Source organism: Acartia tonsa, chromosome 3 (genome assembly GCF_053477335.1).
Source record: "Acartia tonsa isolate MP-2025a chromosome 3, ASM5347733v1, whole genome shotgun sequence".
NCBI lineage: Eukaryota > Metazoa > Arthropoda > Copepoda > Calanoida > Acartiidae > Acartia > Acartia tonsa.
Window position 1 is genome coordinate 4,654,411 of NC_137262.1, and position 18,146 is coordinate 4,672,556.

Sequence of the window (18,146 nt, forward strand, 5' to 3'; positions counted from 1 at the left end):
AAACGTCGGAGTGGACAAACGCAGGAGTGGACACTTAACCTAACCTAACCTATTTTAGACCATCTTATAGGTTCTTAAAATGCCTAACCCCTGCGGGGGGCTTGTTTGTACATTCATATCTTAACCTAACCTAATCTGTATAAAAATACTTAATCAAATTAATGTTTTAACACTCCTGCGTTTGTCCACTCCGACGTTTGGGACTCCTACGTTTGTACTGGAACCTATATTATTTCTTTAATCACTAACAAAAATCTCAAATCAATATATTTTTTCAACTATGAAAAAAAAAGTGATATTTTTGCTCTTAAAATTCAAATGCCTTGAGTTTTAAATTTGTTTGGATTTTGTAATATACAAATTCCTAGAGGAATTGCAAAGGTTGTTAACTAAGGTTAAGAAATAAGATTGTGACTGATTTATGAATTTTTATTTATAATAAAGATAAGAGATGTAAAAAGATTTTAAAAGTTTTTTTTCTAATAATTAAAAAAATGAGATATTATTGTTTAATACCTTTTCTAAAACCTTGTAATTTTCTAATTCAATGTAGATTTTATTTTCTTTAAATTTAAAATTCTTTATTCTTCTTGAGTGTTGTGTTTAAAGAGACACCTGTTTTCAAATGATAGATATTCCCAGGAGAAAAATAAAATGAAAGAGAGAAATGAAGAAAAGAATATCAGATTTAAGCTGTCTAGAAGGATATACAATAGATAGGTATTGTGTTTAAAACATTAACATTTTTAGAAAAGGATATTTCAAAACAAACAATAAAAATTTCAAGAATATTAAAGATGAAATCATTAAAAACTTTAAAAGACTTGACTGTATGGTAAACAGTTTTTGGGTAAAGTCCCTTTTTGTGACATCGCCTCTTAAGATGCGTTTTGTCGTATTTTCACAGTAGCTTTTCCACTATTTCTAGTACCTCCTCCGGGTCTAATTGCCTAACCCTGCAGGTCAATCACCTAACCTAACCTAAGATAACTTATCAAAAGGTACTGTGAAAATATTACGAAACGCCCCTCATGAGGCGTTTTTCACAAAAGGGACTATATTCCAATTTTAGAAGAAAGAAATGATAATGACAGATTCTAGACTGATTATTCAAGATTTTAAAAGCAGAGAAAACAAATTAGATATGGATAGTTGAGTTAAAAAGCATATGAGTGAAAAGATCAGCCAAAAATTAATCAACCTTTAAATTCAAATAAGATTGTGTTGCTTGTAAAAATAATTTAAATTGACGATGACTGTTTAATATCTTTTAGAAAGCTTTCTATTAGTTATATATCTAATGTGTATAAGTGTATAATAGAAATGCATCTCCTTCTATTGGCCACAAATTAAAGACAAACTTGCATCAGCCAAACTTTTTCTACAACCACAAACAATTTACTAACAACAATGTAACACTTTTCTAATGCTAGGAGATTGTATAACTCATATGAATTAACACAAAAATCATTTTTAAAATTATCTTTCATTTTTAAACATAGGTTTTCTGCTTATATATTTTTCTTGATTTTTTGCATAATATGATCAAATTAAATAAAATTCTAATAATTCAATTACAACAAATATGTAAAAAATCTTAATATGATTATGAATTTTAAAAAATAAATAGATAGAAATAAATATTTTATGAAACTTTCTCTATTATCCTTTGGATACAATGAAGTTTTTTCAAATAACTTTATTGTCATATGACAGCTTTTTTACAGTTCAATTTAAGATTAAAAAAAGCTTTGATGCTACTCCATAAAGGAACTGTGAGAAACCACATTTAAATGTTTATGTGCATGTGTGCAACCATGATTGTTTAGCTGAGACAAACTTTGGGGATTATCCAGGGAGAAAAGTTAGGTAAATAAGGCTAAAATTCACAATTTTCCCCAAAAAGGAAAACAACAAGGTCATTTATACCTGTTTTGTTAGCCCTGTTGGGTTAAGTCCAGGGACAATGAAACAAGAAACATATTATTTTCAGTTATTTAAAATATAATCTACCTCATTTTATTGGCAATAAAAATTTAAAAAAAATATTCTTTAGGATTAACATAGTAATGTTTCTTTTCTCTCTTTTGCATATTCTACCCATTTGTGGTGTTGTGGTCTTTTTTTTCCCTTTGTGCATATTTCCCCTGCTCAAAGCCTTCACACACTCACCAACTTTGAAAAAGTTTTGTCCGCAATTAATGATGAACTTAGTATAAAAAGGTTCATTAGTGTGGGGCTTGTGTGTTTGTATGAAGGTAGGCATTTATTTTACTTTGATAAACATTAAATAAGGCCTTTTTTATGAAATATTATTCCTTATCTTTATAGACAAGTAAAAGGATGTCTTTGTGTGTGTCTGTCTGTAGCTAAAGTTCTCGCTAACCACGGTATAGATATGGTTTTCTTATGGTGACACTTTTTTTAAGTCTAAGAAAACTATTTGGGAGTAGGGTACTTCAACCAAGGAAAGTTACCCCTGGAAAAAACATCTCAAATTTTTTAAAATTTATCTTAAAAGTAATCATAATTGCATTAGAAACTACATATGTATTTTGTTAATTTCTTAATCTTGTGAATATATGTGTATATAGGTCAATACAATTCCCTGATGGAAGATATTGACTATTATCATAGTTGGCTTTCTCTTTTAATGATAAACACCAGACATCTAATTTGAACCTGATTATAATGGGAATATATTATTGTCATAAATGAATAAAAGTTGTAAATAAAACCCTCTACAAAAGCCAGCATTTTTAAAGTTTAAAGTTTAAATAATCATAACCCAAATTTTTATTAATTTTAGATTGTCTGAAGTTTCAAGAGATATTCAAAAAATATATGTAGGTATAGTATTCTTAAAATTTTCTAGTATCTACCAATGGAAATGTGAGAGATAATATACCTATGCCCTTTAAATAGTTTTTTATCTGATGTTTGATTATTCCTTTTTTAACAGGGAAGTTAATTGATCTCTCTGTGTGTATCTATCTATCCTAAATTATTGGTGTTGAGAGCTTGATTAATCTTGCCTTGTTACATTATGTGATGGCTACACTTCATGTGTTAATTCCAGATTTAGGCCACATACCTACACACACACACACACACACACACACACACACACATACACAATAGCAATTACACTAAAACACACACACAAACACACATGATCAGATTTCCACTAAATTCAGCTTAAATGCAGTTTTAGGTAGATGTCAATTTGGAATTTAGTTGGTGTAGGTTTTTTTATGGTTTTTTGTCTGTCTGATAATAAAAGAAAGGAAATACGTATTTGTATAAATAATGATATAGTTACCATCAATCTAATGTCATTCTTCTTATAATTTCAATGATTTTTAACTGTAATTTAGTTTAGTGGGACAAATTAATCATAAAACTAAAAATCCGGGTATAGTCCCTTTCGTGGTAACGCCCTTTAAGGGGCGATTCGTCGTATTTTAAAAATGGCCTTTTCTAGGTTATTTTAGGTTAGGTTAGGTTATATTAGGTTATGTGATTGCCCTGCAGGGTTAGGCAATTGGCCCCGCAGGGGCTAGAAATAGGAGAAAAACTACTTTGAAAATACGAAGCAACGCAACGCCCCTTGCCACTAAATAAAATATAATAAAAATCCTTATAATTATCATTATTATATAAGAATTATGTAAATGAAATCAATATAAAACTATGTTTTAAATTTCAGTTCATTTAGTCCTATAAAGGGAAAGGTAGGTTGTGGGTAAAATCCGTAAAGTTTACGTGTTTTAAGTTAAAAACAGTAGTAGAACGATAAAAATTTATGTTAACTTTAAAAAAGAATTTGTTGTTTATAGTTCTTTTCAATAAGAAATACTCATATTTAGTGAATATTATCGTTCTAATACTATTTTTAAGCCTTAAAACACATACTTTTACGGATTTTACCCGCAACCTACCTTTCCCTTTTTTAAAAACTTTTCAAACTAAATTTTTTCATATATTAGAAGATGTAAAATATAAGAAAATTTGGTAAAATTAATTCTAAGCAAATGTGAAAGAATAATAGAGACTGTAAAGTGATGCATAAATCTGTATTGTCACATCTGTACTTATGTATCTTAGATTTATATTAATACAGGGCTACTCAGAGTTTTCAAAGCATAAGTAGAGGTCAATTTTTTTCACTCAACTAATTAAAGCCAAAAAATATATGAACCCCTCTCCCCGAAAATGGTTAAGCTTAAAATTTAATTTATTAGCCAAAGTCATTGAGATTTTGATAAAAAGTGGCTGTGTTTTTGTCAGTATTTTTACCCAATTTTCAAATACACTTTAAAACGGTCATAAATTCAATTTTATGATCACTTTCACACTCATGGAATTTAAAAAATTCAACAAGGCTGTCAATTTTTAAATAAAATTTTCAATGACAGAAAAAAAAACATATAATTCTTATCAAGATTAGGTATTTTAACCAAACAAATATGGGTTTATCATAGAATAGTTTTAGTAACAAATAACATATTTAAGTAATGTAAGTAAAACAAATAATTTTGCTAAAGTTTACAAATAATTTTTACTCAAAATATTAAAAAAATAAGAAAGCACCCTGTTTTTCATTATGTATACATCTGGTTTTAGCTCTTGACTAAGTTAATTTCTAACTTAATTCAAGAGCAAAACATACACACACACAGTCTGTCACATTCTAATCTAGTAGAGTTTTAAAAGAGCACTTTTTCTTAGATTTTCAAGACAAATATTTTTTGAAATTTAAAAAAAAATTTAATTATTAACCTTTGCATTTAAAGATCCTTAAAATTTCTGTATATCTTGAATATATAAAAATTTTCTTGGTAAAATATTTCATTAAGTAAAGTTTGACAATTTTAACTGTCTATTATAGACATAGAAAGATATCCTATGTTAATCTAAAACACATTACACACACACACACTCATTCAAAATTGAAAGGTTTAATTTTCAAGGATTTGGTGCAGTTTGACTTTGCAATGGCATTTGACTCATAGACAGCACCATTAACTTGAATTATTCCAATGAGACGTATAATTTAGATAATTTGTTTCATACTTTTTTTCTATAGTCCTATTGTATAAAAGATCTTCAATATTTATTTTTTTAGTAGCAAAGCTAACCTACTATTCGAAATGTTCGTCCGTCATTAAGAAACTGTAAGGGAGAAACGTGAATTTATGGGCTTCTATTCAAGATAGCCTTTCTTTGTGAAGATTCCCTATACAAACAAGCATCAAGTATGTAATTTACTTGGTCTGTCTGTCATGCTACAAAAGACTTATTATTTACTAAGTATATTTGCGATAACTTTTATTTAATAGATTCTTCCAATTTTAACATTTACAAAACAGCCTGCTTTATTGCTTCAGGATCCATGTCAGATCTATATAGGAAATAAATGTCTATAAATGAGCTCAAGTTTTCCAAGGACTAAATGTTTAAAACTCATAGTGCTCCAATAATCCTCATTAAACTCCCATTGACCAAAGAGATAAGACCTTTATTCTATTTGTTTATGGAATGAATAAAGTTTTTCAATCCATGTTGATATTTGAATTACATTGAAGTATCTAATCTTTCTTTAATAAACAAAAAATATTCGTTCATAATATAGAAAATCTAAGAAAACTCTGTTTTAAAAGAATTCGATTGTGGCGACACTTCCGAAGTATTCAAATATTAAAACTAAAATTTTAATCATATTAACCCTTTGGTGATGGTAATAAAAAATATAATTGAAGAAATCTTTTTGAAATCATTTAAAATATAAAATATTTACTTCTTTCTTTTAAATAGTTTTGACTGTCTATAATACAACTATATATATAAGCTCTAAAACTCAATTAATACGCATTGGTCCAACCAAAATTTTTTGTTCTTCCGGCACTGCCTATGGGTGTTTTTAATGTATGTACTTAACATGAAACAAAAATTAGTTTTCTTCAAATTATTTTATGTTAGGAATAGAGTTTGCAATTCTTAATTGAATTACTCTTGTTAGAAAGATGCAGGAACATTAAAGTCCAGTAAAATTGTCTTTTTTTTCCTAAAACTCTAACAAGCTGTGATATAAATAGAGGAATATATTAATGGCCTGGGTGAGAAACTTATCATTTCCGAAGCTATAATTCATTTTACATAATTTTTATAAAGGTGCTGTGATTTTTCTCTTTTTGTTTTTCTTCTTATGGCTCTAGAACTAGGTAACGGCTTTACTCATAAAGGCCTTTAGGGGCAGTTTTCTAAGGGTCGAATTCTTCTTGTATGGTGGAGGTACCCTCCCCAAAATTAGGTATAAACCTTCTTTAGACCCAAAGAGAGATTAACTTCAATGAAGAACAATATTGGTCCAGTGATTATCTAGATCCTAAGCTAGAGACAGACAGATAGACATCCTGTTACTTTTATATAATCTTACCTTATTATAGAGGTACCCTACCTATATCTGATTAGTAATTCTGTATGGAATATACTGAATACTAAATAATTCTTATAATAGACATATTAGAAATATAGGTACCCTCCCTATATCTGATTAGTAATTCTGTGTAGAATATACTGAATACAAAATCATTCTTATAATAGACATATTAGAAATAGAGGTACACTACCTATATCTGATTAGTAATTCTGTGTAGAATATACTGAATACTAAATCATTCTTATAATAGACATATTAGAAATAGAGGTACTCTCCCTATATCTGATTAGTAATTATGTACAGAATATACTGAACACTAAATGATTCTTATAATAGACATATAAGATATAGAAGTAAAAAAATAGGTTTTTTAGACCTGTGATTCAGAGGTAATAACTTTAATGTGACTTTTAGAACTAATTGAGATAAATTTTAATCCTTGAATCTAGTATGTTAACAGGAATAACCCTAATCAGGTTTAATATTCTAAACATATGTATATAAATTCAAATTGAACTAAGTAATTATTCATATAATACACAATTCAAGAACTCACTTATGTTTAATTTTTTTCTTGATTTGCTATAATTTCATATTTATTTTATTGAACTATCATTATCTAAAACTCTGTATGTCTATTTTCAACATGATCTTTCAAAACCTTTTGACTACATTGTATAAATAATATAATTATTTTTATCTGATGTTTGGAATATGATTCCAAAAGCGATTAGGCACAATATTATAAGCAAAAAATCTGTAGAATCTAAACTTTTTTTACATGTTTTATTTTTATTTATAAAAGTATTTTTATTTCATTCAATGAATAATATTTTTATATTCCTGGTGAGGTTCAAGTTCAAATTCTGTGAACAAAAGCTTAATTCTGTGTCCAGCTATTGTAGAGAAAATCCACACACACTCCTAATTAATATAAAATCTTTCAGTATTCCTATTTCGAGGGGAGTGGTCGTTTGAGCAAAAAATTCTAGAAAAGAATTTTTCTAGAGGGATGGAAATCAACCCGACAAATTCAATTTTGGCTTGTTTAAGTTTTAAAAAGATGTGTGGGGCGGGACCAATTTCTTTTGGGATGGAGGAAGTACCTTCATAAAATAGTTATAAACCTTCCCTGTTCCTATTAAATTATTTTTTGTAAAAAAACATGTCGGTACAGCGGATATCAAAATCAATCGCTTAACACATACAGACAGTCATCCTGTTATTTTCTTAAAACTATTAGACATTTAAACTAATTATGTCGATTAGGAATAATGCTATGACCATTAATTAAAATTAAATATCTGATATTGAAATGAAAATGTTACCTTTTTACCAGGATAATGATCAGGGTAGTGGGGACTTGATATTTCTCCTTTACTACTTGTTATCTCATGCTAAAAATATAATTATTCTTTAAATTCATAAAATATAAATGAAAATATAATCCTATAGGTACAAAACAAAATATACTTTAATTATTTGGCAGATTTTGTTAAGACTTAGTAAAATACCTGGTTAGGCGGGGTTCTACTTTGTTTGAAAGACATCAAAAGACATTTAATCTTTGATTGTAAGACTTTTTTTTGGAAGTCCTAAATTTACATGGTAATGAAATGCGCCACAGCATTTCCCCTACGCTCACTATAAGTGTCACGCGCCAGGCATAGAAGCAGTGGGTATCATTCTTAACATCCGTAGTTTGACGCAGTGTGTTACAGACTCGAACCCAACACCACACCTACATATTTATTACAGACAAAGTTACATTTTAATGACACATGTAAGAAAAACTTTACCTTACATCCTCCTTCTTTGCATCCATGGCCGTTTTCATGCAGGACAAAACCCTAAACATTAAACAGTTATTTGGATTTATCTATCTATTTATCTATATATAATATGATGGGAGGGGGGGGGGGGGGGAGTAGACTCCTATAATTTCAATTGTAGTTTTAAAAAGAAAAAGTTAAAAAAATTTGAGAGGGGGGTAATTTTATTCTAGGGGTGATTTATCTTGGAAGGTTGATGGTACACTCCCTAAACATAGTCATTAACCTTCCCAGAATCCTTAAGAAGCTCACATGTAAGGAGATCCATATCGGTTCAGTGGTTACTGAGATAATTCAGTACACACAGACACAGATCTTCTATCTATCTATTCCATATTCTATCTATCTATCTATACCTGATGACAAGCACAATAGTAAGCACCAATGGTATTCCTACAGATGTGCTGACAGCCCCCGTTATTGGTTGCACACTCGTCTTTATCCGTAAAGAAAATGGCGGCAAATCCGTTCTTCTGGACAGAGTTGTCAGAGGTGAACTCAAGGCGTAGGCTGTTCCCCTCAGAGGTTATCAACTGAAATTGTGAAATTTGTTATTTCTTTGTCAGCTACATTGCTAGGAGGTATTTGACTGCAAAAATATGGTTTTGTCTTCCAGCTGTAAGGGAAACAAGGTTGACAATATCCAAAAGAAGTAAAGTACACAAGAAATCATTGTTAGAAAACAGAAGAAAATATATAGTGACAAAATCATGTAACATCAGCATTACAAACTGATAAACGGAAGTACAGACAAATAGACAGATAAAGGAGTTATCAAACAGCTTTGCTAATAAAAATGCAATGTCCAACTACCATGAGTTTAAATATAAATAGCAACAAGGAAGAATATAGTAATATTGTAGAGTTATGAATAATGAGATTAATATAATATTTTTGTGTTTATAATTGGAGATATTTATTTAATCTGTATGGACATCAAGACATGTGTATTTTGTGTATCATGTAATATCATATCATTTATATTAGTTTATGGTAAGAATAGCAGCAATTTTCTTATTCCTTTTATGTAAAAACAAGGATGACAACATCCATAAATAGCGAAGGATTTTGTAAAGGACCTATTTACATTTCAAAATTATAGAGATGATTCGCTTAAAATCTTGTGCCTTGTTAAACTAGAAATCATTTTTCCAAAAATGTAATTAATAAGATAATTATATCATACAAAAATTTTGTTAAGTTAAAAATCAGTATGCTTTAAATAGAGGTAGGACTTTCTTATAATAATTACTACTTCTCATACTACTACTAAAGTGTTACTACGCTTCTAAATCTTACTGCTACAGAAATCATCAATCAAAGTCTGAAATCGATGGGACAATTTCTACATACTTTCAGACTGACAGACAGAACGATTTTAATCATAGAAAAATTTTGCTTTTTATAAAATTTCTAGAAAGAGAGACCTAACCAAAACTCTAAATCAAATTTTTTTCTCATAGATCTGTTTTACCTGAGGAAGTCGATTTCCACAGAAAACTCCATGTTGCCTAAATAAAAATATATGCTTTACAAATACATTAATAAGTCAATTAGATTTTTATGTAATGTAAGTATTTCAGATAAAGATCAACTGTTTCTGCAATTGAAATATGTTTAAATTGTTGTCATCATAAAGTTAATCGAAATTTAACATTAGGAATTTTTAACATTGACTGAAAGAAATGTTTAAATTTCTTTATAAAATATAATAGTAATGTCTCTCTGCCACAAATTTGAGTAATATTGGTTGTGTAACAGAATGTTCTTGTTTATTTATAAATGTTTGGTGGCTATTTAGCCATGCAAGCCATAGCTCACATCAAAACATCAAAAGCTGTCAACGTCTTCAGGGACTTTTGCCATTGGTGTTCCAACTTTATTACCAAAAAATTTCAGCATTTTTGTATCTATCAACAAAAAGAAGGTTCATAATTTATTACACTCAATCGCCAAAATTTACATACGTTATGTCTTTAATAATGATAAAATAAAATTCTGTTTATTGAAAAATTTATTTTTTTCAAATAAAACAGTTGAGTTGTATTGAATAAAATCTTAGTTAGAATTGCATAAACACACAAACACATACACACATGGTCTAAATGGCTGTGTGTGAGAAAATGGGTCACTCTACAAACCTTGACTTAACTACTTAGTCATGCATTCCAATATAAAGAAGAAAATAACTCTTTTTGGTTTCTGAAATTATTTTTTAAATATGCTAATTTAAAGAGGTTCTACAAAATATCATAATTTTGAAGACAAGATCTAGAATAATAAAGAAGTTATTCAATAATCTACATTTTATTAACAACAATAGGGAAGTATCTCTTCAAGTAAACTCTTTATTTTTATCAAGAAACTATTGCTTTACATGCAATGACATAAAATGAATACTTGCTTTAAGAACAATTCCTTATATTTAGTTTTTAGAATAATATTCCTTGACATTACCCACATGTAGATTACCAAACTTAAGTGCACCACAATTATCTATAACCCTGAGTCATCATCATCATCATTGCCTTTTAGTTCTCGGCAGAACGTAGGCCATGCACAATGGTTCTCCAATCTTCCTTTTTTTGGGCACGTTTTGAGGCATTGCTGAAAGATGGAATTTTCTTTTCTTTCAGTTCACTTAAGAGTTCCCTCCTCCAGGTTGTTTTTGGTCTACCTGGTTTCCTCTTTCCTACGTGGGGGTTCCAAGTCAAGGCTTGATTGGTTATATCATCATGCCCTTTCCTTAGAGTGTGCCCCAGCCATCTCCATTTTCTCTGTTTTATTGTCAGTTTAATGTCTGACATATCACTGCGCTCTAGAAGCTCAGCATTTGTGATCTTATTTGGCCAAAAGATCTTGTGGATTCTCCTTAGACATTTATTGACATATGTCTGTAGCTTGGAGACCACTGCTGTGTTTAGGAACCAAGTTTCAGCCCCATACAGCAAAACAGAGAGAACATTTGACTTGAACAGTCTTAACTTGGTCTTTATGGAGATGTTGTTGGAATTCCAAATTTTGTTCAGGCTGGCAAAGGCTGTCCTAGATTTGTTAATTCTAGCTTTAACATCTGTTAAAGTGCCTCCAGCTTCATCAATTTTACTTCCAAGATACTCAAAACAATCTACATCCTCAAGAATTTGGTCTCCAATAGTAATTGGTTCTTGGGAATTTGCATTTAATCTGAGTATTTTGGTTTTAGAAACATTTATTTCTAGTCCAACTTTCTTGGAAGTTTCAGCTATCCTGTTAGTCCTTCTTTGCATTTGACTTCTATTGCTTGTTAACAAAGCGATATCATCAGCAAAGTCCAGATCTCCTAAATATTTGGGATTGCCAAATAGCTCCCAACGAATGCCATCATTACTTTCACAGTTCTTCATGATCCAGTCAATGGCAAGGAGGAAAAGGAAGGGAGAAAGAAGGCATCCTTGTCTGACGCCTGTTACAATCTCAAAAAAGGTTGAAAGTTTACCTTTATACATTACATTTCCACCTCCTTTATGATAGATAGCTTTAATGATATTGATTATCTTTTCTGGAATGCCATAGTGTCGGCAGATTTTCCAGAGAGATCTTCTGTCTAAAGAATCAAATGCTTTTTTGTAGTCAATGAAGTTTACAAAAAGCTCAGAGTTCCATTCCTTGGATTGCTCTATGATGATTCTTAGAGAGGTTATCTGATCAATAGTGGAACGGTTTGGTCTAAATCCAGCCTGATTAGGTCTTAGCTTTTCATTAACCTTCTTCTTTATTCTATTAAGAAGAATCTTACTTAGGATACGGCCAGGTACTGAAAGGAGCATTATCCCTCTGTAGTTTCCACATTGGGTCAAGTCTCCTTTTTTGGCTAGTATTGAGATATGTCCATTCTTCCAGTCCTCTGGGCATAACTCATCATTCCATATCTTTGTGATCAGAGGTAGGAATGCCTCAGCAGATGTATCTAGGTCTGCTTTTATGACCTCAGCTGGGATGTTATCAGGTCCAGCGGCCTTGTTATTTTTCAAACTTTTAATGGCCTCCTTGATTTCCAATAGATTTGGCGCTCGACAGTCAATGTCAAGTGCATCTGAGGGTGGAATCTCAGTTTCTTCCTCTGGAACTGGAAGATTCAGCAGTTCAGTGAAGTGCTCTGCCCATCTATTTAGAATATCTTCATCAGTTTTAAGGAGTGAACCATCCTTGTCCCTGATGTGTGATCCTGATTTGTGTACTTTACCTGCAATGCTCTTAGTAATCTCATAGACATCTTTCATTCTATTTTGATTAAAAGCATTTTCTGCTTGCATAGCAAGGTTTTCCAAGTGTTCTTTTTTGTCAATTCTGACACTTCTTTGGATTTCCCTGCTGAGCATCTTATACAGGTCTTTATCTTCTGGAGAGTTTCTGGAGAGTGTCTTTTGTCTTACCTCTCTTCTTTGATCCATGAGATCAATGGATCTTTGAGTGATCCACGGCTTTTGGTAAGCCTTTTTAAAACCTAATTTTTCTTGGCTAGTATAACCCTGAGTGGTAAACCTTAAACTATATTTTCCATAAACATACATCTTACAACTCTGAATGGGATGTTAAACCAGCATTCAACCTAAAACTACCTAGTAGTACTGGATATAGCATACATGGATATTGTGAGAATACCATGATTAAATATTACTCCCAGCTGGCGAATAATACCACTAATACCCCCCAACTATATGACTTTACTAATACTCATCCCCTCCCCCATAAAATGAAGGAAAGGAAACGACCAATTTCTGAGGACTTTTTTAGCAACCTAAATCAACGACAAAAATTCCCCTGTCACAATATCCGTGTATTCTTTATCGAATCTTGTACATAAGTATGTATTTGTGAGGGTGTGTATGGTTAGGTAACAAAATGGACTGTATTGAAATCAGAGATATTTACATTTATAAACTATTGTTGGTAATGATTTAATAATATGTCTTTCATTTCTGTGAAAGAAGTGTTATCTCAGCTGCTATTACAAATACTTTCTTCAAACCAATGTCTGTCAACTCTATGACACATTTTGTCTATTCATCTAGCAGTGTTTAACTTTAAATTTTTAAGAATTAAAAAAGAATTATACATCAGTTTGTAATACTAAATTCCACGTTGAATCCTACTGGTGTATGTAGATCACAAATACACAGTCAAATATTGAGTGATGCATTGCTAGAGATATCTCAAGAGCCAATAGACATTACATATACTGGATTCTTACTTAATGTGTTAAAGATTAGATTATGATTATCAAAATGTTTTATATAATAAAGTTGATTTAGGTGTGAAGTAGAAGTCTTTTAAACAATGCATCTGCACAATAGTGACTTTTTAAATAACTAACTAAAAAAATGCCCAGTTACAACTTCCAGACAAAGGTAGTTTATGCAAATCTTTTAATTTGAACTTAGATAATGTGTATTAAAGCATATAGAATTTATTTACATTTTTCTTCTGAATTTTTAACAATTAGGGTACCTTTTAAAATAAACTTTAATTTAGTGCATTTTAATAAAATCAAATTCTCACCCTATTCTAAGTTTTCACTCATCCCTAAATCATGCTTATCCAAAATTAAATTGCAGTTTTATGTGCATTGCACCAGTGATTTATTTCTGATTTGCAAATAACTTGAAAGTTATGGAAAGTGAAATTGAATTGTCCTCTATCTTACTTGAGAAGGTATTATAGCTCTATTTGGGATGCATACATGAGAGTGTGTGTCTATTTGTCTATACTATTTCCCAAGAGAGAAATTTTACATCTTCTTTTCCCTATAACAGAGAGAAGAAAGTTTGTTTCCAAAAATGCATGTCTATTTACTAGGGTTGGGCCGGATACTTTTTTGGCCGGATACCGGATACCGGATATCCGGCTGATTTCAAATGCCGGATATCCGGTAACCGGCCGGATATCCGGCCAACGCCGGATATCCGGCAAATATCCGGTTATCCGGCCAAATTACCGGATATCCGGCCGGATAACCGGCCAAAATACCAGATATTAAAGTAGTAAAAAAAAATTTCTTCAGATTCTTATATAAATTTACATAAAGTTAAACTTATTCAGAAAAAATGTTCTTCTAGCTTAATATTAAGAAAATTATAGCCATTTAAGATTTTAAAAAGCAGAGATTTTTGGTGTAAAGTATAAAAAATTATAGAGCCGGATATCCGGCCGGATAGTTTCAATATCCGGTAGCCGGCCGGATATTGAAAATGGCCGGATATCCGGCCACACCGGATATCCGGCCCAACCCTACTATTTACCCAATAATTGTAATCTAAATAAATATCAAAGTACATATTTTATAACAAAGTTCAACATTTTGAAATTTTCAGTTGATTCCAATCAATAGAGAAATTTACAGTTTGTTTCCAATTGATTTTGCATTTTATTTTTGAAAAAAATTAATGACTCTAAATAATCTAAAACCTATAGGAGACAAAATCAATTGAAAATTTAATCATTAATCTTATTCCTTTCACAAGAATTTAGTAGTAAAAGCTTTAATATAAAAACCTTTTAAAATAAAATATTAGAACTCATTGAGATAAAATAAACCTTCAAAGAAATAAATTTTGCTCATAGCAGAAAAGAAAGCGTTGAATAGGAAAAAAAAACTTCAAAGGCAACAATTCATGAGAATAAGAGTAATATGCATGGAGCATTTTCTTTTATCTCACCTTTTAACATTAAATGTATAACATAAAACCAATAAAAATATTTATGTAAGGCACATTTAGATAAATTGTTAATAAATATTTCCAAAACCAATAATTGACCTTAAAACAAATTAATTTGCTAAATACATTATTAAGGTGGTCTAACTAGGGAGGGTGGGGGACATTGGACTATAAATTTCACTTGTAAAACCATGAATTTTAATCTATAGAAGATTTTTTCTGTATATCATCATTGGGTACAATGCATCAATTTATCATAATTTGTCGGGGTCTAATAGATGCATGCATAATATAGATGATTATTACTTGTACAATTTTTTTCAAGATAATTGACATTCTTAGTAAAACTTTTGTAATGTGAAATACTTTTTATCTACCAAGGTTATTGTTTTGCATCATGATGAAGAGAACAACAACAGCAACGAGAAAACAATTTATCTGAAATTCCAACTAAGCTCCCTAGCACATTGCAAGATGTAGAAAATACATTACAAAATGGTCCCACCACTTCATTGAAAAAATAAATAACTTTTATTTTTTCTCTTAACAAAGATAACTATTATAGAAATTTTCAACTCAAAATAATCTATTTGAGAAAACAAGGTGCATTTAAGGTAAATTAACTTATCATGTTTCATATAATTTTTGAATTAATTATGCTATTAACAATGAAGGTCTATCTGCTTCTGAAAATGAATGTAATTTAAATTTACTAGAAATTTTTTTCATCAAATACTTGCATTGCTTATGCTTTTGACTGATTAAAATGTTTTCAACAATTTAGCTAAACAATGTTTGATGACTAATTGAATGGCTAAATTTCTCAATTTTAGGAATTTATATGGAAACATTTTTACTCCTATGGTGATAGGACCATTTCCTAAAATTTAAATTAGTTTGTTTTGTAGCACTACTTAAAATTTTGCTCAAACACACACACACTGAAATATGTTGTTGATCTACACACAAACACACTGATACACACAAAAAAATCTGATATTTTCATAAATTGCATTCTCACCCATTTATCCCTTCCCATCTTAGTCTTCTCTTAGATACAGCTCAGATTTAGCTTATATAAGATCTATATTTTTAAACTCTTGATATTTGTAAATTATGAGTTTGTGTGGTTTAAAGTTTATGTTTGTTTTTTCAAAAGGTATAATGAAATGGGATGCAAAGAAGTGAGGAAAAGAAATGTATGGTTAGGGAAAAAGCAAAAATAATTAAAAATTTATATTTAACTTATATGATTAGTTTAAAGTAGTACATAATTTTAAAAAATGTACTTTTCAATATTCCCACTTATCCTTTACTCTAGAATTATCATACTTTAAATTTAATCATTTTATAATACTCTAATATAACTGCGAAGATATTGTAATAAAATTTAGAATTTCCATGATTGATGATGAAAAATGCAAATTTAACTAAAAATTTCCTGAAACTTTTCAAATCTACTTTTTGATAATTCCCTCTCTTCCATTTAAAAGTGAGCTGTGGAAGTTTTTAACAAAGAAAATCCATTTAGAATTTGAAATTGAATTCTCATCAGACACAAAAAGGTTCCAGGAACCAAGAAATTAGAAATTGCAGTTCTAGATCAATCACAAACGATTTTACAGAGTTTGTTTAGTTTAATCAATCATTTATTTATTGTATATACTTGGTGTTGGGTGTACTGTATATAAGCTTTGTCCTTTAGGACTTCATATTGATATTATTTATAGAGTTTTGAAGTAGAATTTCTGTTTTGTTATTTGTAAAGTCAATCACAAAAGAAAAATTGGCACTAGAGAAATAAACTATTAGCTCAAAAAAAAAAAATATTTCTGATTTTTTTTGGGTTGATTGGTACAAATAATTGCCGTTTACAATATTTTTCAAGAACTGATTTTAAAATGAATTAACCTTAACTTTGTTAGTCTAATTCTAATAGTTCTTGATATTAAAATGGAGAGGGAGAGCATAGATTGTGGGGAAATAGAAAACTATAATAAAGAAAAAAAGGGAGGAAATAAGAGACAAAACAGATAAGAGAGATAGACCAAGTGGGAAAATTAAATCCTGAACTTAGTTCTGGAAGTGGTGTCTTACAAAACAACTGAATAAATAAAATAAGTCTTAGCAGCTGCAGCCGTGGCCAGCTGTCATTTCAAATAACAAGTTTATTGATAGATTTGTATACTATCAGAGTAACAACCGTCAATTAACTTAATCATAAACAGCCATATTTAAAACTATTTTCAAATGAACAGTTTTTTTTAAATTCTTATATTTGTAAAATAAGAAATGATTTTAAATTATTTTTTTATAGTTATTTTGTTTGATTACCAATTTTTATCAACACAATTATTTAACTTAGCAATGACATTTTGTCAGGTTTACAATGGTATAAACACAAAAATAAAACAAAATTTATCCTTTTTTAGTGGTGAACTTATACTAAAATTCACTTTGCCTGTCCGTCCGTTAGTCCGTAGCACTATGGGAAATATGTGGTTTTCTTGGCTGCTATTTAAGAATGTCCATTCGACGTTAGTGCATTTAGTAAATACATTGTTTTGTCCGTCTAAATGTCATTCATGCTCCAAAAGATTTTTAAAGGTTTCGTGATTTTTTGTATTTTCCCTTTCTTTCTTTTCTTTGTTATGACAACTGAACATCTTCTCTGTAACTTCCTTTGTCCGTTGTTTGTTTTCTTTTTTGTACTTCACTACTTATGGATGTTTTCATCCTTGTTCAAACCTTGTTTTCATAAGAACTTAAAAAAAAACTAATTATAATTAAAAGCTTTTAAATAATTTAAAATTTATCTCCTTGACCTTGTTTAAATGTTTAAATATGTTTGATCCAAGTTTATAAAACTTTAGTAGCAAATTGTAGAAATTATGGAAAAAGTTCTTACCAAGTTTTATGTTTGAATTGCTAAAGGTTTAACTTTAATCAAACCTCAAGATTTGAATTTTGATATTTTAAGGTCATTATGCAATGTGTAAGTTTATTTTTAAATATAAATGTATAATCCTATTTTATAAAGTAGTAATGTTTTTTTTTCTGAAGCTTAAGATCTCAATAAGTACTGAACCAATCGAATTCTCTATTTGAGGTAATCTTGAGGTCCTGTTAGGGATTTAAGCTACTTTGTTTTCAAATTAAGGTCTTGGGATGGTT

At 29.8% G+C, this 18,146-nt stretch overlaps 1 protein-coding gene across 2 annotated transcripts in view; it reads right to left on the reverse strand.

Moving 5' to 3' along the window:
* tok (tolloid-like protein 1 tolkin) overlaps positions 1 to 18,146 on the reverse strand; it is a 118,394-nt gene that overhangs the window by 5,961 nt on the left and 94,287 nt on the right. For both annotated transcript variants that reach the window (XM_080152366.1, XM_080152367.1), the window contains 5 exons: positions 9,749 to 9,785; positions 8,631 to 8,807; positions 8,242 to 8,292; positions 7,771 to 7,839; positions 7,282 to 7,366 (listed from right to left, as the gene is read on the reverse strand). In XM_080152366.1, coding sequence (XP_080008492.1) covers positions 7,282 to 7,366; positions 7,771 to 7,839; positions 8,242 to 8,292; positions 8,631 to 8,807; positions 9,749 to 9,785 — 419 coding nt within the window. The remainder of the gene's footprint in view (positions 1 to 7,281; positions 7,367 to 7,770; positions 7,840 to 8,241; positions 8,293 to 8,630; positions 8,808 to 9,748; positions 9,786 to 18,146) is intronic.